General features: G+C 43.4%; 1 protein-coding gene and 9 non-coding genes across 10 annotated transcripts; 5 read left to right on the top strand and 5 right to left on the bottom strand.

Annotated features, from left to right (window-relative positions):
- Positions 1-856: 856 nt before the first annotated feature.
- On the bottom strand, positions 857-4474 carry LOC110487882 (60S ribosomal protein L14). The gene is made up of 6 exons (XM_021559799.2): positions 4380-4474; positions 2608-2709; positions 2091-2185; positions 1661-1760; positions 1189-1242; positions 857-952 (listed from the first exon to the last, which is right to left on the bottom strand). Exons 1-6 carry the CDS (start codon positions 4380-4382, stop codon positions 890-892), a joined length of 417 nt encoding a protein of 138 aa, XP_021415474.2. The 5' UTR covers positions 4383-4474; the 3' UTR covers positions 857-889.
- Positions 4475-8237: 3763 nt separating this feature from the next.
- Positions 8238-8309, bottom strand: trnap-agg. The gene has a single exon. It is a non-coding gene; the product is annotated as a tRNA-Pro (tRNA).
- A 483-nt stretch (positions 8310-8792) lies between these two features.
- trnap-agg lies at positions 8793-8864 on the top strand. The gene has a single exon. It is a non-coding gene; the product is annotated as a tRNA-Pro (tRNA).
- A 2720-nt stretch (positions 8865-11584) lies between these two features.
- On the bottom strand, positions 11585-11656 carry trnap-agg. Its single transcript has one exon. It is a non-coding gene; the product is annotated as a tRNA-Pro (tRNA).
- A 483-nt stretch (positions 11657-12139) lies between these two features.
- Positions 12140-12211, top strand: trnap-agg. The gene has a single exon. It is a non-coding gene; the product is annotated as a tRNA-Pro (tRNA).
- Positions 12212-18086: 5875 nt separating this feature from the next.
- trnap-agg lies at positions 18087-18158 on the top strand. Its single transcript has one exon. It is a non-coding gene; the product is annotated as a tRNA-Pro (tRNA).
- A 2648-nt stretch (positions 18159-20806) lies between these two features.
- On the bottom strand, positions 20807-20878 carry trnap-agg. Its single transcript has one exon. It is a non-coding gene; the product is annotated as a tRNA-Pro (tRNA).
- A 483-nt stretch (positions 20879-21361) lies between these two features.
- trnap-agg lies at positions 21362-21433 on the top strand. Its single transcript has one exon. It is a non-coding gene; the product is annotated as a tRNA-Pro (tRNA).
- Positions 21434-24080: 2647 nt separating this feature from the next.
- trnap-agg lies at positions 24081-24152 on the bottom strand. The gene has a single exon. It is a non-coding gene; the product is annotated as a tRNA-Pro (tRNA).
- A 483-nt stretch (positions 24153-24635) lies between these two features.
- Positions 24636-24707, top strand: trnap-agg. The gene has a single exon. It is a non-coding gene; the product is annotated as a tRNA-Pro (tRNA).
- Positions 24708-27439: the final 2732 nt, after the last annotated feature.

Below are 27439 nucleotides of genomic sequence, written 5' to 3'. Positions count from 1 at the left end.
CGGTACCCCCCCTGTATAGTCTCTTCACTGCTGCTCTTTAACTGTCACTTGTTACCTTAAATCTCATCTGTATTTTTCGAAACGACATTGTTGGTTAGGGGCTCGTAAGTAAGCATTTCACTGTAAGGTGTTAAACGTGTTGTATTCGGCGCATGTGACAAATCAAATTTGATTTCATTCACTTGCTCTTATCATGTTTTGTTTTATATTCTGTAACATTTCACCTTGAGAAACACGAGTTGGTTGTGCCTTCAACAGACACCGCAAAAATGACGTCTCAAAGCAGCAGACGACTGCAGTAAACGTAGCAATCACCTTCTGGGTTGCAACGAACAGTAGCGATTCAACATGTAGACTAAAAATGCAAAATTACATTCGATTATCTAGTCAGGTGGGATCGGACGGCTACCCGCTGCTCTAATGTTCCTCGTCGCTGTGTGTAATGATATAGGCACACCTGGTTTACATTTTTTTTTATTTTTTTTTAAGTTGCAACGTTTCTAAGTGTGATCTAGAAATGTGTCTTTACTCTTACATCACACCGACAGCATCATTGCATTTTTGTACAACAGAATTACATTCGTTTCCAATGAAACGTTGCGTTTGCCTTGCAGCATTACGTTGCAATGCGTTCTTTGTGGTGTTGGATTTATGGAACGTATGCATCAGACTGTATGTGTAGACGGGCTTGACAGAAATGGTAGCAGAAGGTGAATGTTGAACTGTTGTTGCACACGTATCCCGATGACCCTGCGTATTATTTTACGCAAGGATGCTGTCTGTGTGATCGAAGCGATAGCTAGCCCTATGCTGTGATTGACAGGTGTGCAGCAGTAGTAAAGACCAGAGAGAGGAGAACAATTCAACCAGAGGATTTATTAATGACAGATCACGCCTTCTTCGCTGCCTCTTTCTGCAGCCTTTTCACCTCATGCTTGATGACCTTGTTCCTCTGTGGACACAAACAGCAAATCAGTGACCAGTCAAATCATTCAGGAAATGTATTTTATCACTTACCACTATATGCAAATAAGAATTTCCCCGACCCATTAGGTTGTATTGTCACATACATTAAAACCCTTCATGTGTTTGGGGATTCAAATAAAACATACATGTTGTTTTACATGTAATGTGAAACCCAAAATATTCAATACAATAATGAATCATCTGAGCGTTTTCTCCACTCACCATCTTTTTGGCTTTCATCACCTTAAAGCGATCAAAGTCGGACATCTGGGCCCTCTGCAGAGACACACACAACAGTTACACAACAGTTTACATCAAAATATTGGCTTATTGGACAGATTCAGGTAGGTCCTTCCCCCTTTTTTAGCACATTTGGTTCTTTGTGAATACCACCCTGGAGTTGCAGAAACATTGCAGTAGCATAAGCAAGACAAATGTTTGTGGGCAGTGATTCACCTAAAGCCTATTGAACTATAAAATGTTTAGCCACAACCATTAAGGAACCAACTGTTAGCCACAAGCAGACCACCACCCCCCCCCCCCCCCCCCCCCCCCCCCCCCATTTAGAAAAACACAGCTCCAGGGCTATTAAGGAGACAGAAGGACTAGTCCAGAGACTGTCAGAAACATGTAGACCCCATACAGAGTTGCTTATTGATTAGCAGCTTAAAAGTATTCTAAAAACACACTGTACCTTTTGCCTGGCTTCGATCTTCTTGGCCCAGTTGCTTTCTGCCCACTTCTCAGTGACTTGGGCCTTTTCCCAGGCGCGTCTCACAAACTTCTGACGAGCGCTGCAACACAGGAAGGGTTATGGCTCAGAGGATCGAAATGGGCAGAGAAGAACCAATGGTATTGTGTTCTGTGAGGCTATTGCAGTAGGTCTGTAACTATCGACTCAAAGGCGAGAGGATGTGTTTTTGGAACCCGCTCAGCTGCAATAAAACTGACTGAACCAATCAAGGTCTCGAGGACGGGAAAATATTAATGTGCAACCCGTAGCGAAACATCTTGCAACGCAAATAAGTTTATATTGGACAGAGTTCAGTAGGTACCTTCCCTGTTTCATTCAGTTTGCTTCTGCTTGGTTCCTAGTAAATACAACTCGAGGTTCTCTCACTCACCTGTGTGGAACTTTGATGACGTAGTCAGTGAGCTGCATGCACTTGAAAGGCATTGACTGTCTCTTCACCCCTGTGCAGGGACCATCCACCAATGCCTAAGACAAACACACCACAGCCAGTTTAATTAAAACATGTCTATGCTGAGTTGAACCGTTCTTAAAATGTGTTAGCTTACGCCAACAACATGGCTCTACCACTCACACCGTGGGGAGTTTTTGGTTAACTCATCGGACACTTTGAAGCAGGACTCTGGGAAAGTGTTGGTGGATAAAAGACAGACAAACAACCGCTACCAGACTAGGTGTTTTAGGTACTGGTTTGGAGCCGGGCTCATGCTCCAGCCCTGCAGCAACAACAGTCAACCAATTCCAGGCCAGAAAGAAGACTTGACTAGTTGATCATGTGAATCTGATATGTTACTGCAGTGTTGGAACAAGCCTGAACAACCAGTAACTTAAAAGGAAGAGAGTTGGAGACCTCTGGCATAAAGTCAGGATATCATCAATGCTATGCTTACTCTGTTTTGGTCAATGACATCAACGATGGCCACCAGGCTGCCTGCGTGGGGCCCGAAAGAGATGTAAGCAACGCGGCCAATCTCAACGTAGCGCTTGAACACCTGCAACAAATAAGTGTTGTTAACTAGCTTGGTAGACAAAGATCCAGAAAAGAGAATTATGATAGCCTGGACACTTTTAACAATGCTTTTTTTGTTGTTGCTGTGGAACCCAGTTTCATAATATTACCATATGTCCCAGTTGCTTAATTGAATCACGAAAAAGGCCTTATTTCGGGGCATTTTTTCACCCTGCCAGCTCCCATTAGTTCTAATGAGCACCAACTCACCTTCTGAATGTTATATTTCCCTGTTTATTCTACGTTACAACGCCTGCTTTGCTATGGTTGGCAATGAGATCTGCCCACGTTGCTTGTAGTTAAAATGTTAACAAATCACTCATGGAAATGTGGTAGTCGTCCCAATTGTTTACTATAGGGAAATATAGGTATGTATTTCTATTTTGCCAAATATCTCGCAATGTGTACATTTTTTCTTCAATTGGACACCATTTTTTAAATTTGATAATCTCTCTCTCTAATTATGTAAGGCTGGGCAGTTTACTCAGTACTCATCCAACGCCAGCCCCGAAATACCCGTTAGCCTTGGAACGCTAAGCTCCCCCACTGTTTTGGAGAGGCATGCTGGTATATTTCGCCAAATATCTCGCATCGTGTATATATATTTTTTTCTAGCCGGACACCATTTTAAAAATCAGGATAATCTCCTCTTTGTAATTACACAAGGTTGGGCAGCGTGCTCAGCTGTCATCAATCGCTAGATCAGAAATAACCAAAAGTTGCAAACATTTTTTTACCCTACTTTCTCGTTATGCACACCTGGCACCACAGATGTGCGGATGTTTACTTTCTACACTAGTTACTTTTCAGTTTGGTCCTAAGATTGTAGTGGTAAAATGTTAAAAACGGAGGGGGATACATGTTGGTGTCATTTAGGTGAAATTGAATTATAAGCGTCACTCCAGTCAAAACAGGCTCTGAACATTCGACACCATTCATTTGCTATGGGCTCGCGCTAGTGTTCCAGCTTAACCACGTTCTGACTTTTTTTTACGCTTTGGGTGAATTTTGACTCTGTTGTCCAGCCTACTGACGGACAAAACACTTCGGTAGACGTGGGTCACTAGCTAACTACTTTCTTATAACCCTCTCGACACTGTCAAAAACGTAGATGGGTTATCGTGGTTAGCTAGCTACACGTTTTCCAAATTGTGATTTACATTTGGGACATGGCTATTAGTTTGTGGGAAAACAACAATACCGAGAAGTGTATAGACGCTAACAAACTGTACCGGAGTGGTACTAGTAACATATCCCTAAGCCTAGCACGCTAGCAGAAAACGCAACTACCGTTAGCTAGTTTACATATGGCCGTGGAACGACAAAAAAACAAACTAAGAAAACAAATACAGAAACAACTCTGAGTTCGCTCTTCCAATTAGTTTGATGCTGGCGCTGCCTGAACTCGATAGTTGACTAACGCTAGTCTACTGATTATCGGCCTGTTCTTCACCACGTTGTAGCATGCGGAACAGCCGACATTTTTATTATGTCCAAAACCCATCGAAACTATTTTCTTCAAAACTTTAAACGCTAATAAAGCGAACATAACGATACACTATGTATTTACAAATCAGTTGAGGGTGCTTAACAATAAGGAATATTTTTATTTAATCATTTTTTCAAACTCCACAAGCTTCATTGCGAACTCACCATGATGGCAGTCCGCTTCAGAAAGGACGTAGCAGTTTCCGCTCGACGCAATTACGCTTTCCGGTCTGTAAATGCGCATGCGCGTGTGGGGGATTTCTTATTCGCGTGGTTGGATAATGTTTCAGTTCGGAATGCTCATCACGCCATCTACTGCAGAGAAGTGTGTTGGTGTCAAATACAGTATGAACAGCTTTATATACATTTACACAATTATATGATTGTTCCTTTGGTTAATTTTTTTTTTTACATCTGAAGTGAATGAAGAAACAGTGTATCTTCGCAGCTGCAAATTATAACTTGTTCTCAACTAGCCCACCTGGTTAAATAAAGGTGAAATCTTCAATCCACACAACAATCTGAATCCATTTGACTAGGCTTGTACAAATCAGAATCATCTTTATTCACCAAGCACATTTACAAATACTCTAAATGTTCACCCACGACTGCGTGGCCATGCACGCCTCCAACTCAATCATCAAGTTTACGGACGACACTACAGTGGTAGGCTTGATTACCAACAACGACGAGACGGCCTACAGGGAGGAGGTGAGGGCCCTCGGAGTGTGGTGTCAGGAAAATAACCTCACACTCAACGTCAACAAAACAAAGGAGACTATTTTGGACTTCAGGAAACAACAGAGGGAGCACCCCCCTATCCACATCGATGGGACAGTAGTGGAGAGGGTAGTACGTTTTAAGTTCCTCGGTGTACACATCACGGACAAACTGAATTGGTCCACCCACACAGACAGCGTTGTGAAGAAGGCGCAGCAGCGCCTCTTCAACCGCAGGAGGCTGAAGAAATTTGGCTTGTCACCAAAAGCACTCACAAACTTTTACAGATGCACAATCGAGAGCATCCTGTCAGGCTGTGTCACCGCCTGGTACGGCAACTGCTCCGCCCACAACCGTAAGGCTCTCCAGAGGGTAGTGAGGTCTGCACAACGCATCACCGGGGGCAAACTACCTGCCCTCCAGGACACCTACACCACCCGATGTCACAGGAAGGCCATAAAGATCATCAAGGACAACAACCACCCGAGCCAATGCCTTTTCACCCCGCTATCATCCAGAAGGCAAGGTCAGTACAGGTGCATCAAAGCTGGGACCGAGAGACTGAAAAACAGCTTCTATCTCAAGGCCATCAGACTGTTAAACAGCCACCACTAACATTGAGTGGCTGCTGCCAACACACTGACTCAACTCCAGCCACTTTAATAATGGGAATTGATGGAAATTGATGTAAAATATATCACTAGCCACTTTAAACAATGCTACTTAATATCATGTTTACATACCCTACATTACTCATCTCATATGTATATACTGTACTCTATATCATCTACTGCATATTTATGTAATACATGTATCACTAGCCACTTTAAACTATGCCACTTTGTTTACATACCCTACATTACTCATCTCATATGTATATACTGTACTCGATACCATCTACTGCATCTTGCTTATGCCGTTCTGTACCATCACTCATTCATATATCTTTATGTACATATTCTTTATCCCTTTACACTTGTGTGTATAAGGTAGTAGTTTTGGAATTGTTAGGTTAGATTACTCGTTGGTTATTACTGCATTGTCGTAACTAGAAGCACAAGCATTTCGCTACACTCGCATTAACATCTGCTAACCATGTGTATGTGACAAATAAATGTGATTTGATTTGTTACTTGGTAATATGGTGCTGTTTGTGTCGAGACAACGTACTCTTGAGTGTTACTTCAAATAGCAGATGTTAGCAGATGTTATTGCGAGTGTAGCGAAATGCTTGTGCTTCTAGTTCCGACATGTGCAGCAATATCTAACAAGTAATGTCTTACAATTCCACAACAACTACATAATACACACAGATCTAAGTAAAGGAATGGAATAAGAATATATAAATACATGGATGAGCAATGACAGAGCGACACAGGCAAGATGCAATAGATAGTATAGAATACAATATATACATATGAGATGAGTAATGATATGTAAACATGATTAAAGTGACCAGTGTTCCATTTATTAACGTGACCAGTGTTCCATTTATTAAAGTGACCAGTGTTCCATTTATTAAAGTGGCCAGTGTTCCATTTATTAAAGTGACCAGTGTTCCATTTATTAAAGTGACCAGTGTTCCATTTATTAAAGTGACCAGTGTTCCATTTATTAAAGTGACCAGTGTTCCATTTATTAAAGTGACCAGTGTTCCATTTATTAAAGTGGCCAGTGTTCCATTTATTAAAGTGACCAGTGTTCCATTTATTAAAGTGACCAGTGTTCCATTTATTAAAGTGACCAGTGTTCCATTTATTAAAGTGACCAGTGTTCCATTTATTAACGTGACCAGTGTTCCATTTATTAAAGTGACCAGTGTTCCATTTATTAAAGTGACCAGTGTTCCATTTATTAAAGTGACCAGTGTTCCATTTATTAAAGTGACCAGTGTTCCATTTATTAAAGTGGCCAGTGTTCCATTTATTAAAGTGACCAGTGTTCCATTTATTAAAGTGGCCAGTGTTCCATTTATTAAAGTGACCAGTGTTCCATTTATTAAAGTGACCAGTGTTCCATTTATTAAAGTGACCAGTGTTCCATTTATTAAAGTGACCAGTGTTCCATTTATTAAAGTGACCAGTGTTCCATTTATTAAAGTGGCCAGTGTTCCATTTATTAAAGTGACCAGTGTTCCATTTATTAAAGAGACCAGTGTTCCATTTATTAAAGTGACCAGTGTTCCATTTATTAAAGTGACCAGTGTTCCATTTATTAAAGTGACCAGTTTTCCATTTATTAACGTGACCAGTGTTCCATTTATTAAAAATAAAAAAAATATTTAAAAAAAAATTATAAAAAAAAAAAGATTTATTAAAGTGGCCAGTGTTCCATTTATTAAAGTGGCCAGTGATTTCAAGTCTGTGTGTTGGCAGCAGCTTCTCTGTGCTAGTGATTACTGTTTAGCAGTCTGATGGCCTTGAGATAGAAGCTGTTTTTCAGTCTCTCAGTCCCAGCTTTGATGCACCTGTACTGACCTCACCTTCTGGATGGTAGCAGGGGTGATCAGGCAGTGGCTCGGGTGGTTGTTGTCCTTGATTATCTTTTTGGCCTTCCTGTGACATCGGGTGGTGTAGGTGTCCTGGAGGGCAGGTAGTTTTCCCACCGGTGATGCGTTGTGCAGACCTCACTATCGTCTGGAGAGCCTTACGGTTGTGGGCGGAACACTTGCCATACCAGGCGGTGATACAGCCCGACAGGATGCTCTCAATTGTACATCTGTAAAAGTTTGTGAGGGTTTTAGATGACAAGCCAAATTGCTTCAGCTACCTGAGGTTGAAGAGGCGCTGTTGCACCTTCTTCACCACATTGTCTGTGTGGGTGGACCATTTCAGTTTGTCAGTGATGTGTACGCCGAGGAACTTAAAACTTTCCACCCAACACTATGGTGTTGAATGCTGAGTTATAGTCAATGAACAGCCTTCTTAGGTATTCCTCTTGTCCAGATGAAACACAGTGGGTATACAGTTGAGTTATAGTGGATATACGGTTGATATACAGTGGGTATACGGTTGATATACAGGAGATGTACATATTTACAGTATCAGTATGAATATATCTAAATACAGAGAGATGGACAGAGTGCAATGCAGTATAGTGCAGTTATTTTGTGTGCAGTTCAGAGATGGCTTGATGTGGTGTGCAGCACAGAGTGCATAGTCCTTCAGTCTCTATGGGCCAGATTTCCTGTTGGTGAGGGCCACAGCCCAGGGGAAGAAACTTTTCAGGTGGTGGTGGGAGGCTTTGGTCAAATGATTGCTGATCAGAATTTCTACATCGTTTTCCATTGACACATTAAAAGACGGGCTCGTCCGGGATTTGAACCCGGGACCTCTCGCACCCTAAGCGAGAATCATACCCCTAGACCAACGAGCCACATGCCTGTTCTCTTATAACACATCGTATCATCCATTTTAACTCCAGTGTTACAGATGTTGGGGTAGAATACGCGTAGTTGGCAGAACTCATGCTCTCGTGATTGTCATTAGTTACCACAGCCCAAAAGTCAAAATTGTCTATGACGTAATAAATGTATGTTATGGTCTTCATTTAAGGTTAGGGTTAGCCACAAGGTGAGCAGTGTAGTTAAGGTTAGGGTTAAAATCAGATTTGTAGAAAGAGCGCTCTTCCCTTTTTGTTAATTCCCCAGTTGATTGCAAATTAACGACCAGCTCTCGTCTCCCTATCGTGCAATCCTGATCTACAGATTTGAGTGGCCATTGTCCAAACGCCCCAAAATCGACAGCAGTACCTCTCAGCACCACCAGAAGACAGTGCAGTACCAGTGAAGAATCAAGGTTTTCAGTACATGCGTGGCATTTAAGTGATTTTCCAAATCTCAGTATCGTTTTACAGACAGGCTCGTTGGTCTAGGGGTATGATTCTCGCTTAGGGTGCGAGAGGTCCCGGGTTCAAATCCCGGACGAGCCCTTCTTTTAGACTAGGCCAACCTCCATTGAGAAAATGAAAAGCTTACTCTGTGCCTGTCTGTTCTGTGGGCCTTTCTAGACAATTGTCACAAGGAGTTGTAATATTACTGGTGGTAAAACTCTTGGATTTATTTATTTATCCTTTATTGATACCAGTTATAATACTGAAATGAGAGGGGCCAGGATAGTGAGCAATCAAACATTTGTTTCAAACTATGAACAATACAGAACACATTTAATCAAACCCAGCAATCTGATTTACCAGATAAGTAAAACACAATAACAGCATTCTTCCTCTGCTGTCTAAGTTTTAATTCCTGCTCTCAGAACCATATCTACAGTCATGAAACAAAACAAAATGTGGAATTCAGGTCAACTTTGTGTGAATAGGAGGAAGGAGATTGTTTTGACTCCTCCACAAAATCCGGAAGGCAGTTTTGATTGAACAGCACCTTGAAAGTAGAGAGGAGGAGCAGTGGTGTTCAACAGGACACTGGCAGCCATAGACAGAGATGTCTGGCTCTGTTTCATTCTCCACACTCCATTGAAAATGCCTTTCAGTCCAGGATTGGGCTTAATCTGTGACCGAAACCAAGGCAATCAACCTACCCCAGTGGTGTAGCACAGTTTCACGGGGCCCTGCAAGGTCCAAGCAGGGCCCCCCCCCCACTTTAAAACATGCTCTTCTTCCATGGGGCAGAGAGACAAATGTGCCATATTAAAGCTAATCTTATCATAGCCACGGGAAGTACCACCTGACAGGTGTGGCATATCAAGAAGCTGATTAAAAAGCATGATCATTACACAGGTGAACCTTGTGCCGGGGACAATAAAAGGCCACTCTTAAAATGTACAGTTCTGTCACACAACCCAATGCTACAGATGTCTCTAGTTTTAAGGGAGCGTGAGCAACTGGCATGCTGACTGCAAGAATGTCCACCAGAGCTGTTGTCAGAGAATTTGAATGTTAATTTCTCTACCAAAAGCTGCATCCAACGTCAACATACTCTGAACATTACCAGGTGATATGGTGCTGCTAGTGGGAGACAACATACTCTGAACTTTACCAGTGGATATGGTGCTGCTAGTGCGAGACAACATACTCTGAACGTTACCAGTGGATATGGTGCTGCTAGTGGGAGACAACATACTCTGAACGTTACCAGGGGATATGGTGCTGCTAGTGCGAGACAACATACTCTGAACGTTACCAGGGGATATGGTGCTGCTAGTGGGAGACAACATACTCTGAGTGTTACATGGGGATTTGGTGCTGCTAGTGGGAGACAACATACTCTGAACGTTACCAGGGGATATGGTGCTGCTAGTGCGAGACAACATACTCTGAGTGTTACATGGGGATTTGGTGCTGCTAGTGGGAGACAACATACTCTGAACGTTACCAGGGGATATGGTGCTGCTAGTGCGATACAACATACTCTGAACGTTACATGGGGATATGGTGCTGCTAGTAGGAGACAACATACTCTGAACGTTACCAGGGGATATGGTGCTGCTAGTGGGAGACAACATACTCTGAACGTTACCAGGGGATATGGTGCTGCTAGTGTGAGATAACATACTCTGAACTTTACCAGGGGATTTGGTGCTGCTAGTGTGAGATAACATACTCAGAGTGTTACTTGGGGATATGGTGCTGCTAGTGCGAGACAACATACTCTGAACGTTACATGGGGATATGGTGCTGCTAGTGGGAGACAACATACTCTGAACGTTACCAGGGGATATGGTGCTGCTAGTGGGAGACAACATACTCTGAACGTTACCAGGGGATATGGTGCTGCTAGTGGGAGACAACATACTCTGAACGTTACCAGGGGATATGGTGCTGCTAGTGGGAGACAACATACTCTGAACGTTACATGGGGATATGGTGCTGCTAGTGGGAGACAACATACTCTGAACGTTACCAGGGGATATGGTGCTGCTAGTGCGAGACAACATACTCTGAACGTTACATGGGGATATGGTGCTGCTAGTAGGAGACTAGTAGGAGCCAGTAGGAGTTGGAGCCAGACATCGTTTAAATTAAATTTAAAAACAATTATAGGCAGAGTTTAATCAAAGTTAACATACATTATATACAACTAGGTAGAGTGAGCATAGAGCTGTAATAGAATTAGCAGATATACAAATGTACAGTTGGTATACGCTTGATACAGTGAGCATACAGTGTATACACAGTAGGTAAACGGTTGAAACACAGTGGGTATACAGTTGAGTTATAGTGGGTATACGGTTGATATACAGTGGGTATACAGTTGAGTTATAGTGGGTATACGGTTGATATATAGTGGGTATACGGTTGAAACACAGTGGGTATACAGTTGAGTTATAGTGGGTATACGGTTGATATACAGTGGGTATACAGTTGAGTTATAGTCGGTATACGGTTGATATACAGTGGGTATACGGTTGATATACAGGAGATGTACATATTTACAGTATCAGTATGAATATATCTAAATACAGAGAGATGGACAGAGTGCAATGCAGTATAGTGCAGTTCAGAGATGGCATGATGTGGTGTGCAGCACAGAGTGCATAGTCCTTCAGTCTCTATGGGCCAGATTTCCTGTTGGTGAGGGCCACAGCCCAGGGGAAGAAACTTTTCAGGTGGTGGTGGGAGGCTTTGGTCAAATGATTGCTGATCAGAATTTCCACGTCGTTTTCCATTGTGACAGTGACACATTAAAAGACGGGCTCGTCCGGGATTTGAACCCGGGACCTCTCGCACCCTAAGCGAGAATCATACCCCTAGACCAACGAGCCACATGCCTGTTCTCTTATAACACATCGTATCATCCATTTTAACTCCAGTGTTACAGATGTTGGGGTAGAATACGCGTAGTTGGCAGAACTCATGCTCTCGTGATTGTCATTAGTTACCACAGCCCAAAAGTCAAAATTGTCTATGACGTAATAAATGTATGTTATGGTCTTCATTTAAGGTTAGGGTTAGCCACAAGGTGAGCAGTGTAGTTAAGGTTAGGGTTAAAATCAGATTTGTAGAAAGAGCGCTCTTCCCTTTTTGTTAATTCCCCAGTTGATTGCAAATTAACGACCAGCTCTCGTCTCCCTATCGTGCAATCCTGATCTACAGATTTGAGTGGCCATTGTCCAAACGCCCCAAAATCGACAGCAGTACCTCTCAGCACCACCAGAAGACAGTGCAGTACCAGTGAAGAATCAAGGTTTTCAGTACATGCGTGGCATTTAAGTGATTTTCCAAATCTCAGTATTGTTTTACAGACAGGCTCGTTGGTCTAGGGGTATGATTCTCGCTTAGGGTGCGAGAGGTCCCGGGTTCAAATCCCGGACGAGCCCTTCTTTTAGACTAGGCCAACCTCCATTGAGAAAATGAAAAGCTTACTCTGTGCCTGTCTGTTCTGTGGGCCTTTCTAGACAATTGTCACAAGGAGTTGTAATATTACTGGTGGTAAAACTCTTGGATTTATTTATTTATCCTTTATTGATACCAGTTATAATACTGAAATGAGAGGGGCCAGGATAGTGAGCAATCAAACATTTGTTTCAAACTATGAACAATACAGAACACATTTAATCAAACCCAGCAATCTGATTTACCAGATAAGTAAAACACAATAACAGCATTCTTCCTCTGCTGTCTAAGTTTTAATTCCTGCTCTCAGAACCATATCTACAGTCATGAAACAAAACAAAATGTGGAATTCAGGTCAACTTTGTGTGAATAGGAGGAAGGAGATTGTTTTGACTCCTCCACAAAATCCGGAAGGCAGTTTTGATTGAACAGCACCTTGAAAGTAGAGAGGAGGAGCAGTGGTGTTCAACAGGACACTGGCAGCCATAGACAGAGATGTCTGGCTCTGTTTCATTCTCCACACTCCATTGAAAATGCCTTTCAGTCCAGGATTGGGCTTAATCTGTGACCGAAACCAAGGCAATCAACCTACCCCAGTGGTGTAGCACAGTTTCACGGGGCCCTGCAAGGTCCAAGCAGGGCCCCCCCCCCCACTTTAAAACATGCTCTTCTTCCATGGGGCAGAGAGACAAATGTGCCATATTAAAGCTAATCTTATCATAGCCACGGGAAGTACCACCTGACAGGTGTGGCATATCAAGAAGCTGATTAAAAAGCATGATCATTACACAGGTGAACCTTGTGCCGGGGACAATAAAAGGCCACTCTTAAAATGTACAGTTCTGTCACACAACCCAATGCTACAGATGTCTCTAGTTTTAAGGGAGCGTGAGCAACTGGCATGCTGACTGCAAGAATGTCCACCAGAGCTGTTGTCAGAGAATTTGAATGTTAATTTCTCTACCAAAAGCTGCATCCAACGTCAACATACTCTGAACATTACCAGGGGATATGGTGCTGCTAGTGGGAGACAACATACTCTGAACTTTACCAGTGGATATGGTGCTGCTAGTGCGAGACAACATACTCTGAACGTTACCAGTGGATATGGTGCTGCTAGTGGGAGACAACATACTCTGAACGTTACCAGGGGATATGGTGCTGCTAGTGCGAGACAACATACTCTGAACGTTACCAGGGGATATGGTGCTGCTAGTGGGAGACAACATACTCTGAGTGTTACATGGGGATTTGGTGCTGCTAGTGGGAGACAACATACTCTGAACGTTACCAGGGGATATGGTGCTGCTAGTGCGAGACAACATACTCTGAGTGTTACATGGGGATTTGGTGCTGCTAGTGGGAGACAACATACTCTGAACGTTACCAGGGGATATGGTGCTGCTAGTGCGATACAACATACTCTGAACGTTACATGGGGATATGGTGCTGCTAGTAGGAGACAACATACTCTGAACGTTACCAGGGGATATGGTGCTGCTAGTGGGAGACAACATACTCTGAACGTTACCAGGGGATATGGTGCTGCTAGTGTGAGATAACATACTCTGAACTTTACCAGGGGATTTGGTGCTGCTAGTGTGAGATAACATACTCAGAGTGTTACTTGGGGATATGGTGCTGCTAGTGCGAGACAACATACTCTGAACGTTACATGGGGATATGGTGCTGCTAGTGGGAGACAACATACTCTGAACGTTACCAGGGGATATGGTGCTGCTAGTGGGAGACAACATACTCTGAACGTTACCAGGGGATATGGTGCTGCTAGTGGGAGACAACATACTCTGAACGTTACCAGGGGATATGGTGCTGCTAGTGGGAGACAACATACTCTGAACGTTACATGGGGATATGGTGCTGCTAGTGGGAGACAACATACTCTGAACGTTACCAGGGGATATGGTGCTGCTAGTGCGAGACAACATACTCTGAACGTTACATGGGGATATGGTGCTGCTAGTAGGAGACTAGTAGGAGCCAGTAGGAGTTGGAGCCAGACATCGTTTAAATTAAATTTAAAAACAATTATAGGCAGAGTTTAATCAAAGTTAACATACATTATATACAACTAGGTAGAGTGAGCATAGAGCTGTAATAGAATTAGCAGATATACAAATGTACAGTTGGTATACGCTTGATACAGTGAGCATACAGTGTATACACAGTAGGTAAACGGTTGAAACACAGTGGGTATACAGTTGAGTTATAGTGGGTATACGGTTGATATACAGTGGGTATACAGTTGAGTTATAGTGGGTATACGGTTGAAACACAGTGGGTATACAGTTGAGTTATAGTGGGTATACGGTTGATATACAGGAGATGTACATATTTACAGTATCAGTATGAATATATCTAAATACAGAGAGATGGACAGAGTGCAATGCAGTATAGTGCAGTTATTTTGTGTGCAGTTCAGAGATGGCTTGATGTGGTGTGCAGCACAGAGTGCATAGTCCTTCAGTCTCTATGGGCCAGATTTCCTGTTGGTGAGGGCCACAGCACAGGGGAAGAAACTTTTCAGGTGGTGGTGGGAGGCTTTGGTCAAATGATTGCTGATCAGAATTTCCACGTCGTTTTCCATTGTGACAGTGACACATTAAAAGACGGGCTCGTCCGGGATTTGAACCCAGGACCTCTCGCACCCTAAGCGAGAATCATACGAGCCACATGCCTGTTCTTTTATAACATATGTTATCATCCATTTAAACTCCAGTGTTACAGATGTTGGGGTAGAATACACGTAGTTGGCAGAACTCATGCTCTCGTGATTGTCATTAGTTACCACAGCCATAAAGTCAAAATTGTCTATGACGTAAAAATGTATGTTTTGGTCTTCATTTAAGGTTAGGGTTAGCCACAAGGTGAGCAGTGTAGTTAAGGTTAGGGTTAAAATCAGATTTGCAGAATAACATTTTTAGAAATAGGCGGGGTTTAGACATAATGATGACTTTGTGGCGCTTCCTCTCACATGCTAATCAGGCGCTCTTCCTTTTGTGTTAATTCCCCAGTTGATTGCAAATTAACGACCAGCTCTCGTCTCCCTATAGTGCAATCCTGATCTACAGATTTGAGTGGCCATTGTCCAAACGCCCCAAAATCGACAGCAGTACCTCTCAGCACCACCAGAAGACAGTGCAGTACCAGTGAAGAATCAAGGTTTTCAGTACATGCGTGGCATTTAAGTGATTTTCAAAATCTCAGTATCATTTCACAGACAGGCTCGTTGGTCTAGGGGTATGATTCTCGCTTAGGGTGCGAGAGGTCCCGGGTTCAAATCCCGGACAAGCTCTTCTTTTAGACTAGGCCAACCTCCATTGAGAAAATGAAAAGCTTACTCTGTGCCTGTCTGTTCTGTGGGCCTTTCTAGACAATTGTCACAAGGAGTTGTAATATTACTGGTGGTAAAACTCTTGGATTTATTTATTTATCCTTTATTGATACCAGTTATAATACTGAAATGAGAGGGGCCAGGATAGTGAGCAATCAAACATTTGTTTCAAACTATGAACAATACAGAACACATTTAATCAAACCCAGCAATCTGATTTACCAGATAAGTAAAACACAAAAACAGCCTTCTTCCTCTGCTGTCTAAGTTTTAATTCCTGCTCTCAGAACCATATCTACAGTCATGAAACAAAACAAAATGTGGAATTCAGGTCAACTTTGTGTGAATAGGAGGAAGGAGATTGTTTTGACTCCTCCACAAAATCCGGAAGGCAGTTTTGATTGAACAGCACCTTGAAAGTAGAGAGGAGGAGCAGTGGTGTTCAACAGGACACTGGCAGCCATAGACAGAGATGTCTGGCTCTGTTTCATTCTCCACACTCCATTGAAAATGCCTTTCAGTCCAGGATTGGGCTTAATCTGTGACCGAAACCAAGGCAATCAACCTACCCCAGTGGTGTAGCACAGTTTCACGGGGCCCTGCAAGGTCCAAGCAGGGCCCCCCCCCCCCCCATTTTAAAACATGCTCTTCTTCCATGGGGCAGAGAGACAAATGTGCCATATTAAAGCTAATCTTATCATAGCCACGGGAAGTACCACCTGACAGGTGTGGCATATCAAGAAGCTGATTAAAAAGCATGATCATTACACAGGTGAACCTTGTGCCGGGGACAATAAAAGGCCACTCTAAAATGTTCTGTTCTGTCACACAACCCAATGCTACAGATGTCTCGAGTTTTAAGGGAGCTTGCAACTGGCATTCTGACTGCAGGAATGTCCACCAGAGCTGTTGTCAGAGAATTTGAATGTTCATTTCTCTACCAAAAGCTGCATCCAACGTCAACATACTCTGAACATTACCAGGGGATATGGTGCTGCTAGTGGGAGACAACATACTCTGAACTTTACCAGTGGATATGGTGCTGCTAGTGTGAGATAACATACTCAGAGTGTTACTTGGGGATATGGTGCTGCTAGTGCGAGACAACATACTCTGAACGTTACCAGGGGATATGGTGCTGCTAGTGCGAGACAACATACTCTGAACGTTACCAGGGGATATGGTGCTGCTAGTGCGAGACAACATACTCTGAACGTTACCAGGGGATATGGTGCTGCTAGTAGGAGACTAGTAGGAGCCAGTAGGAGTAGGAGCCAGACATCGTTTAAATTACATTTAAAAAAAATTATAGGCAGAATTTAATCAAAGTTAACATACATTATATACAACTAGGTAGAGTGAGCATAGAGCTGTAATATAATTAGCAGATATACAAATGTACAGTGGGTATACGCTTGATACAGTGAGCGTACGGTGTATACACAGTAGGTAAACGGTTGAAACACAGTGGGTATACAGTTGAGTTATAGTGGGTATACGGTTGATATACAGTGGGTATACAGTTGAGTTATAGTGGGTATACGGTTGATATATAGTGGGTATACGGTTGAAACACAGTGGGTATACAGTTGAGTTATAGTGGGTATACGGTTGATATACAGTGGGTATACAGTTGAGTTATAGTCGGTATACGGTTGATATACAGTGGGTATACGGTTGATATACAGGAGATGTACATATTTACAGTATCAGTATGAATATATCTAAATACAGAGAGATGGACAGAGTGCAATGCAGTATAGTGCAGTTCAGAGATGGCATGATGTGGTGTGCAGCACAGAGTGCATAGTCCTTCAGTCTCTATGGGCCAGATTTCCTGTTGGTGAGGGCCACAGCCCAGGGGAAGAAACTTTTCAGGTGGTGGTGGGAGGCTTTGGTCAAATGATTGCTGATCAGAATTTCCACGTCGTTTTCCATTGTGACAGTGACACATTAAAAGACGGGCTCGTCCGGGATTTGAACCCGGGACCTCTCGCACCCTAAGCGAGAGTCATACGAGCCACATGCCTGTTCTTTTATAACATATGTTATCATCCATTTAAACTCCAGTGTTACAGATGTTGGGGTAGAATACGCGTAGTTGGCAGAACTCATGCTCTCGTGATTGTCATTAGTTACCACAGCCCAAAAGTAAAAATTGTCTATGACGTAAAAATGTATGTTATGGTCTTCATTTAAGGTTAGGGTTAGCCACAAGGTGAGCAGTGTAGTTAAGGTTAGGGTTAAAATCAGATTTGTAGAAAGAGCGCTCTTCCCTTTTTGTTAATTCCCCAGTTGATTGCAAATTAACGACCAGCTCTCGTCTCCCTATCGTGCAATCCTGATCTACAGATTTGAGTGGCCATTGTCCAAACGCCCCAAAATCGACAGCAGTACCTCTCAGCACCACCAGAAGACAGTGCAGTACCAGTGAAGAATCAAGGTTTTCAGTACATGCGTGGCATTTAAGTGATTTTCCAAATCTCAGTATCGTTTTACAGACAGGCTCGTTGGTCTAGGGGTATGATTCTCGCTTAGGGTGCGAGAGGTCCCGGGTTCAAATCCCGGACGAGCCCTTCTTTTAGACTAGGCCAACCTCCATTGAGAAAATGAAAAGCTTACTCTGTGCCTGTCTGTTCTGTGGGCCTTTCTAGACAATTGTCACAAGGAGTTGTAATATTACTGGTGGTAAAACTCTTGGATTTATTTATTTATCCTTTATTGATACCAGTTATAATACTGAAATGAGAGGGGCCAGGATAGTGAGCAATCAAACATTTGTTTCAAACTATGAACAATACAGAACACATTTAATCAAACCCAGCAATCTGATTTACCAGATAAGTAAAACACAATAACAGCATTCTTCCTCTGCTGTCTAAGTTTTAATTCCTGCTCTCAGAACCATATCTACAGTCATGAAACAAAACAAAATGTGGAATTCAGGTCAACTTTGTGTGAATAGGAGGAAGGAGATTGTTTTGACTCCTCCACAAAATCCGGAAGGCAGTTTTGATTGAACAGCACCTTGAAAGTAGAGAGGAGGAGCAGTGGTGTTCAACAGGACACTGGCAGCCATAGACAGAGATGTCTGGCTCTGTTTCATTCTCCACACTCCATTGAAAATGCCTTTCAGTCCAGGATTGGGCTTAATCTGTGACCGAAACCAAGGCAATCAACCTACCCCAGTGGTGTAGCACAGTTTCACGGGGCCCTGCAAGGTCCAAGCAGGGCCCCCCCCCCCACTTTAAAACATGCTCTTCTTCCATGGGGCAGAGAGACAAATGTGCCATATTAAAGCTAATCTTATCATAGCCACGGGAAGTACCACCTGACAGGTGTGGCATATCAAGAAGCTGATTAAAAAGCATGATCATTACACAGGTGAACCTTGTGCCGGGGACAATAAAAGGCCACTCTTAAAATGTACAGTTCTGTCACACAACCCAATGCTACAGATGTCTCTAGTTTTAAGGGAGCGTGAGCAACTGGCATGCTGACTGCAAGAATGTCCACCAGAGCTGTTGTCAGAGAATTTGAATGTTAATTTCTCTACCAAAAGCTGCATCCAACGTCAACATACTCTGAACATTACCAGGGGATATGGTGCTGCTAGTGGGAGACAACATACTCTGAACTTTACCAGTGGATATGGTGCTGCTAGTGCGAGACAACATACTCTGAACGTTACCAGTGGATATGGTGCTGCTAGTGGGAGACAACATACTCTGAACGTTACCAGGGGATATGGTGCTGCTAGTGCGAGACAACATACTCTGAACGTTACCAGGGGATATGGTGCTGCTAGTGGGAGACAACATACTCTGAGTGTTACATGGGGATTTGGTGCTGCTAGTGGGAGACAACATACTCTGAACGTTACCAGGGGATATGGTGCTGCTAGTGCGAGACAACATACTCTGAGTGTTACATGGGGATTTGGTGCTGCTAGTGGGAGACAACATACTCTGAACGTTACCAGGGGATATGGTGCTGCTAGTGCGATACAACATACTCTGAACGTTACATGGGGATATGGTGCTGCTAGTAGGAGACAACATACTCTGAACGTTACCAGGGGATATGGTGCTGCTAGTGGGAGACAACATACTCTGAACGTTACCAGGGGATATGGTGCTGCTAGTGTGAGATAACATACTCTGAACTTTACCAGGGGATTTGGTGCTGCTAGTGTGAGATAACATACTCAGAGTGTTACTTGGGGATATGGTGCTGCTAGTGCGAGACAACATACTCTGAACGTTACATGGGGATATGGTGCTGCTAGTGGGAGACAACATACTCTGAACGTTACCAGGGGATATGGTGCTGCTAGTGGGAGACAACATACTCTGAACGTTACCAGGGGATATGGTGCTGCTAGTGGGAGACAACATACTCTGAACGTTACCAGGGGATATGGTGCTGCTAGTGGGAGACAACATACTCTGAACGTTACATGGGGATATGGTGCTGCTAGTGGGAGACAACATACTCTGAACGTTACCAGGGGATATGGTGCTGCTAGTGCGAGACAACATACTCTGAACGTTACATGGGGATATGGTGCTGCTAGTAGGAGACTAGTAGGAGCCAGTAGGAGTTGGAGCCAGACATCGTTTAAATTAAATTTAAAAACAATTATAGGCAGAGTTTAATCAAAGTTAACATACATTATATACAACTAGGTAGAGTGAGCATAGAGCTGTAATAGAATTAGCAGATATACAAATGTACAGTTGGTATACGCTTGATACAGTGAGCATACAGTGTATACACAGTAGGTAAACGGTTGAAACACAGTGGGTATACAGTTGAGTTATAGTGGGTATACGGTTGATATACAGTGGGTATACAGTTGAGTTATAGTGGGTATACGGTTGAAACACAGTGGGTATACAGTTGAGTTATAGTGGGTATACGGTTGATATACAGGAGATGTACATATTTACAGTATCAGTATGAATATATCTAAATACAGAGAGATGGACAGAGTGCAATGCAGTATAGTGCAGTTATTTTGTGTGCAGTTCAGAGATGGCTTGATGTGGTGTGCAGCACAGAGTGCATAGTCCTTCAGTCTCTATGGGCCAGATTTCCTGTTGGTGAGGGCCACAGCACAGGGGAAGAAACTTTTCAGGTGGTGGTGGGAGGCTTTGGTCAAATGATTGCTGATCAGAATTTCCACGTCGTTTTCCATTGTGACAGTGACACATTAAAAGACGGGCTCGTCCGGGATTTGAACCCGGGACCTCTCGCACCCTAAGCGAGAATCATACCCCTAGACCAACGAGCCACATGCCTGTTCTCTTATAACACATCGTATCATCCATTTTAACTCCAGTGTTACAGATGTTGGGGTAGAATACGCGTAGTTGGCAGAACTCATGCTCTCGTGATTGTCATTAGTTACCACAGCCCAAAAGTCAAAATTGTCTATGACGTAATAAATGTATGTTATGGTCTTCATTTAAGGTTAGGGTTAGCCACAAGGTGAGCAGTGTAGTTAAGGTTAGGGTTAAAATCAGATTTGTAGAAAGAGCGCTCTTCCCTTTTTGTTAATTCCCCAGTTGATTGCAAATTAACGACCAGCTCTCGTCTCCCTATCGTGCAATCCTGATCTACAGATTTGAGTGGCCATTGTCCAAACGCCCCAAAATCGACAGCAGTACCTCTCAGCACCACCAGAAGACAGTGCAGTACCAGTGAAGAATCAAGGTTTTCAGTACATGCGTGGCATTTAAGTGATTTTCCAAATCTCAGTATCGTTTTACAGACAGGCTCGTTGGTCTAGGGGTATGATTCTCGCTTAGGGTGCGAGAGGTCCCGGGTTCAAATCCCGGACGAGCCCTTCTTTTAGACTAGGCCAACCTCCATTGAGAAAATGAAAAGCTTACTCTGTGCCTGTCTGTTCTGTGGGCCTTTCTAGACAATTGTCACAAGGAGTTGTAATATTACTGGTGGTAAAACTCTTGGATTTATTTATTTATCCTTTATTGATACCAGTTATAATACTGAAATGAGAGGGGCCAGGATAGTGAGCAATCAAACATTTGTTTCAAACTATGAACAATACAGAACACATTTAATCAAACCCAGCAATCTGATTTACCAGATAAGTAAAACACAATAACAGCATTCTTCCTCTGCTGTCTAAGTTTTAATTCCTGCTCTCAGAACCATATCTACAGTCATGAAACAAAACAAAATGTGGAATTCAGGTCAACTTTGTGTGAATAGGAGGAAGGAGATTGTTTTGACTCCTCCACAAAATCCGGAAGGCAGTTTTGATTGAACAGCACCTTGAAAGTAGAGAGGAGGAGCAGTGGTGTTCAACAGGACACTGGCAGCCATAGACAGAGATGTCTGGCTCTGTTTCATTCTCCACACTCCATTGAAAATGCCTTTCAGTCCAGGATTGGGCTTAATCTGTGACCGAAACCAAGGCAATCAACCTACCCCAGTGGTGTAGCACAGTTTCACGGGGCCCTGCAAGGTCCAAGCAGGGCCCCCCCCCCACTTTAAAACATGCTCTTCTTCCATGGGGCAGAGAGACAAATGTGCCATATTAAAGCTAATCTTATCATAGCCACGGGAAGTACCACCTGACAGGTGTGGCATATCAAGAAGCTGATTAAAAAGCATGATCATTACACAGGTGAACCTTGTGCCGGGGACAATAAAAGGCCACTCTTAAAATGTACAGTTCTGTCACACAACCCAATGCTACAGATGTCTCTAGTTTTAAGGGAGCGTGAGCAACTGGCATGCTGACTGCAAGAATGTCCACCAGAGCTGTTGTCAGAGAATTTGAATGTTAATTTCTCTACCAAAAGCTGCATCCAACGTCAACATACTCTGAACATTACCAGGGGATATGGTGCTGCTAGTGGGAGACAACATACTCTGAACTTTACCAGTGGATATGGTGCTGCTAGTGCGAGACAACATACTCTGAACGTTACCAGTGGATATGGTGCTGCTAGTGGGAGACAACATACTCTGAACGTTACCAGGGGATATGGTGCTGCTAGTGCGAGACAACATACTCTGAACGTTACCAGGGGATATGGTGCTGCTAGTGGGAGACAACATACTCTGAGTGTTACATGGGGATTTGGTGCTGCTAGTGGGAGACAACATACTCTGAACGTTACCAGGGGATATGGTGCTGCTAGTGCGAGACAACATACTCTGAGTGTTACATGGGGATTTGGTGCTGCTAGTGGGAGACAACATACTCTGAACGTTACCAGGGGATATGGTGCTGCTAGTGCGATACAACATACTCTGAACGTTACATGGGGATATGGTGCTGCTAGTAGGAGACAACATACTCTGAACGTTACCAGGGGATATGGTGCTGCTAGTGGGAGACAACATACTCTGAACGTTACCAGGGGATATGGTGCTGCTAGTGTGAGATAACATACTCTGAACTTTACCAGGGGATTTGGTGCTGCTAGTGTGAGATAACATACTCAGAGTGTTACTTGGGGATATGGTGCTGCTAGTGCGAGACAACATACTCTGAACGTTACATGGGGATATGGTGCTGCTAGTGGGAGACAACATACTCTGAACGTTACCAGGGGATATGGTGCTGCTAGTGGGAGACAACATACTCTGAACGTTACCAGGGGATATGGTGCTGCTAGTGGGAGACAACATACTCTGAACGTTACCAGGGGATATGGTGCTGCTAGTGGGAGACAACATACTCTGAACGTTACATGGGGATATGGTGCTGCTAGTGGGAGACAACATACTCTGAACGTTACCAGGGGATATGGTGCTGCTAGTGCGAGACAACATACTCTGAACGTTACATGGGGATATGGTGCTGCTAGTAGGAGACTAGTAGGAGCCAGTAGGAGTTGGAGCCAGACATCGTTTAAATTAAATTTAAAAACAATTATAGGCAGAGTTTAATCAAAGTTAACATACATTATATACAACTAGGTAGAGTGAGCATAGAGCTGTAATAGAATTAGCAGATATACAAATGTACAGTTGGTATACGCTTGATACAGTGAGCATACAGTGTATACACAGTAGGTAAACGGTTGAAACACAGTGGGTATACAGTTGAGTTATAGTGGGTATACGGTTGATATACAGTGGGTATACAGTTGAGTTATAGTGGGTATACGGTTGAAACACAGTGGGTATACAGTTGAGTTATAGTGGGTATACGGTTGATATACAGGAGATGTACATATTTACAGTATCAGTATGAATATATCTAAATACAGAGAGATGGACAGAGTGCAATGCAGTATAGTGCAGTTATTTTGTGTGCAGTTCAGAGATGGCTTGATGTGGTGTGCAGCACAGAGTGCATAGTCCTTCAGTCTCTATGGGCCAGATTTCCTGTTGGTGAGGGCCACAGCACAGGGGAAGAAACTTTTCAGGTGGTGGTGGGAGGCTTTGGTCAAATGATTGCTGATCAGAATTTCCACGTCGTTTTCCATTGTGACAGTGACACATTAAAAGACGGGCTCGTCCGGGATTTGAACCCGGGACCTCTCGCACCCTAAGCGAGAATCATACCCCTAGACCAACGAGCCACATGCCTGTTCTCTTATAACACATCGTATCATCCATTTTAACTCCAGTGTTACAGATGTTGGGGTAGAATACGCGTAGTTGGCAGAACTCATGCTCTCGTGATTGTCATTAGTTACCACAGCCCAAAAGTCAAAATTGTCTATGACGTAATAAATGTATGTTATGGTCTTCATTTAAGGTTAGGGTTAGCCACAAGGTGAGCAGTGTAGTTAAGGTTAGGGTTAAAATCAGATTTGTAGAAAGAGCGCTCTTCCCTTTTTGTTAATTCCCCAGTTGATTGCAAATTAACGACCAGCTCTCGTCTCCCTATCGTGCAATCCTGATCTACAGATTTGAGTGGCCATTGTCCAAACGCCCCAAAATCGACAGCAGTACCTCTCAGCACCACCAGAAGACAGTGCAGTACCAGTGAAGAATCAAGGTTTTCAGTACATGCGTGGCATTTAAGTGATTTTCCAAATCTCAGTATCGTTTTACAGACAGGCTCGTTGGTCTAGGGGTATGATTCTCGCTTAGGGTGCGAGAGGTCCCGGGTTCAAATCCCGGACGAGCCCTTCTTTTAGACTAGGCCAACCTCCATTGAGAAAATGAAAAGCTTACTCTGTGCCTGTCTGTTCTGTGGGCCTTTCTAGACAATTGTCACAAGGAGTTGTAATATTACTGGTGGTAAAACTCTTGGATTTATTTATTTATCCTTTATTGATACCAGTTAAAATACTGAAATGAGAGGGGCCAGGATAGTGAGCAATCAAACATTTGTTTCAAACTATGAACAATACAGAACACATTTAATCAAACCCAGCAATCTGATTTACCAGATAAGTAAAACACAATAACAGCATTCTTCCTCTGCTGTCTAAGTTTTAATTCCTGCTCTCAGAACCATATCTACAGTCATGAAACAAAACAAAATGTGGAATTCAGGTCAACTTTGTGTGAATAGGAGGAAGGAGATTGTTTTGACTCCTCCACAAAATCCGGAAGGCAGTTTTGATTGAACAGCACCTTGAAAGTAGAGAGGAGGAGCAGTGGTGTTCAACAGGACACTGGCAGCCATAGACAGAGATGTCTGGCTCTGTTTCATTCTCCACACTCCATTGAAAATGCCTTTCAGTCCAGGATTGGGCTTAATCTGTGACCGAAACCAAGGCAATCAACCTACCCCAGTGGTGTAGCACAGTTTCACGGGGCCCTGCAAGGTCCAAGCAGGGCCCCCCCCCCACTTTAAAACATGCTCTTCTTCCATGGGGCAGAGAGACAAATGTGCCATATTAAAGCTAATCTTATCATAGCCACGGGAAGTACCACCTGACAGGTGTGGCATATCAAGAAGCTGATTAAAAAGCATGATCATTACACAGGTGAACCTTGTGCCGGGGACAATAAAAGGCCACTCTTAAAATGTACAGTTCTGTCACACAACCCAATGCTACAGATGTCTCTAGTTTTAAGGGAGCGTGAGCAACTGGCATGCTGACTGCAAGAATGTCCACCAGAGCTGTTGTCAGAGAATTTGAATGTTAATTTCTCTACCAAAAGCTGCATCCAACGTCAACATACTCTGAACATTACCAGGGGATATGGTGCTGCTAGTGGGAGACAACATACTCTGAACTTTACCAGTGGATATGGTGCTGCTAGTGCGAGACAACATACTCTGAACGTTACCAGTGGATATGGTGCTGCTAGTGGGAGACAACATACTCTGAACGTTACCAGGGGATATGGTGCTGCTAGTGCGAGACAACATACTCTGAACGTTACCAGGGGATATGGTGCTGCTAGTGGGAGACAACATACTCTGAGTGTTACATGGGGATTTGGTGCTGCTAGTGGGAGACAACATACTCTGAACGTTACCAGGGGATATGGTGCTGCTAGTGCGAGACAACATACTCTGAGTGTTACATGGGGATTTGGTGCTGCTAGTGGGAGACAACATACTCTGAACGTTACCAGGGGATATGGTGCTGCTAGTGCGATACAACATACTCTGAACGTTACATGGGGATATGGTGCTGCTAGTAGGAGACAACATACTCTGAACGTTACCAGGGGATATGGTGCTGCTAGTGGGAGACAACATACTCTGAACGTTACCAGGGGATATGGTGCTGCTAGTGTGAGATAACATACTCTGAACTTTACCAGGGGATTTGGTGCTGCTAGTGTGAGATAACATACTCAGAGTGTTACTTGGGGATATGGTGCTGCTAGTGCGAGACAACATACTCTGAACGTTACATGGGGATATGGTGCTGCTAGTGGGAGACAACATACTCTGAACGTTACCAGGGGATATGGTGCTGCTAGTGGGAGACAACATACTCTGAACGTTACCAGGGGATATGGTGCTGCTAGTGGGAGACAACATACTCTGAACGTTACCAGGGGATATGGTGCTGCTAGTGGGAGACAACATACTCTGAACGTTACATGGGGATATGGTGCTGCTAGTGGGAGACAACATACTCTGAACGTTACCAGGGGATATGGTGCTGCTAGTGCGAGACAACATACTCTGAACGTTACATGGGGATATGGTGCTGCTAGTAGGAGACTAGTAGGAGCCAGTAGGAGTTGGAGCCAGACATCGTTTAAATTAAATTTAAAAACAATTATAGGCAGAGTTTAATCAAAGTTAACATACATTATATACAACTAGGTAGAGTGAGCATAGAGCTGTAATAGAATTAGCAGATATACAAATGTACAGTTGGTATACGCTTGATACAGTGAGCATACAGTGTATACACAGTAGGTAAACGGTTGAAACACAGTGGGTATACAGTTGAGTTATAGTGGGTATACGGTTGATATACAGTGGGTATACAGTTGAGTTATAGTGGGTATACGGTTGAAACACAGTGGGTATACAGTTGAGTTATAGTGGGTATACGGTTGATATACAGGAGATGTACATATTTACAGTATCAGTATGAATATATCTAAATACAGAGAGATGGACAGAGTGCAATGCAGTATAGTGCAGTTATTTTGTGTGCAGTTCAGAGATGGCTTGATGTGGTGTGCAGCACAGAGTGCATAGTCCTTCAGTCTCTATGGGCCAGATTTCCTGTTGGTGAGGGCCACAGCACAGGGGAAGAAACTTTTCAGGTGGTGGTGGGAGGCTTTGGTCAAATGATTGCTGATCAGAATTTCCACGTCGTTTTCCATTGTGACAGTGACACATTAAAAGACGGGCTCGTCCGGGATTTGAACCCAGGACCTCTCGCACCCTAAGCGAGAATCATACGAGCCACATGCCTGTTCTTTTATAACATAT

Source organism: Oncorhynchus mykiss, chromosome 32, assembly GCF_013265735.2.
Source record: "Oncorhynchus mykiss isolate Arlee chromosome 32, USDA_OmykA_1.1, whole genome shotgun sequence".
Classification (NCBI taxonomy): domain Eukaryota; kingdom Metazoa; phylum Chordata; class Actinopteri; order Salmoniformes; family Salmonidae; genus Oncorhynchus; species Oncorhynchus mykiss.
The sequence above is the reverse complement of the archived record's forward strand: the minus strand, read 5'-3'. Positions and strand labels throughout refer to the sequence as shown.

Coding starts and splice junctions, on each gene's coding strand:
- LOC110487882 (XM_021559799.2), bottom strand. Junction 1,761..2,090: donor GTCATCAAAGTTCCACACAG/GTGAGTGAGAGA, acceptor CCTGTGTTGCAG/CGCTCGTCAGAAGTTTGTGA. Junction 1,243..1,660: donor AGATCGAAGCCAGGCAAAAG/GTACAGTGTGTT, acceptor GTGTCTCTGCAG/AGGGCCCAGATGTCCGACTT.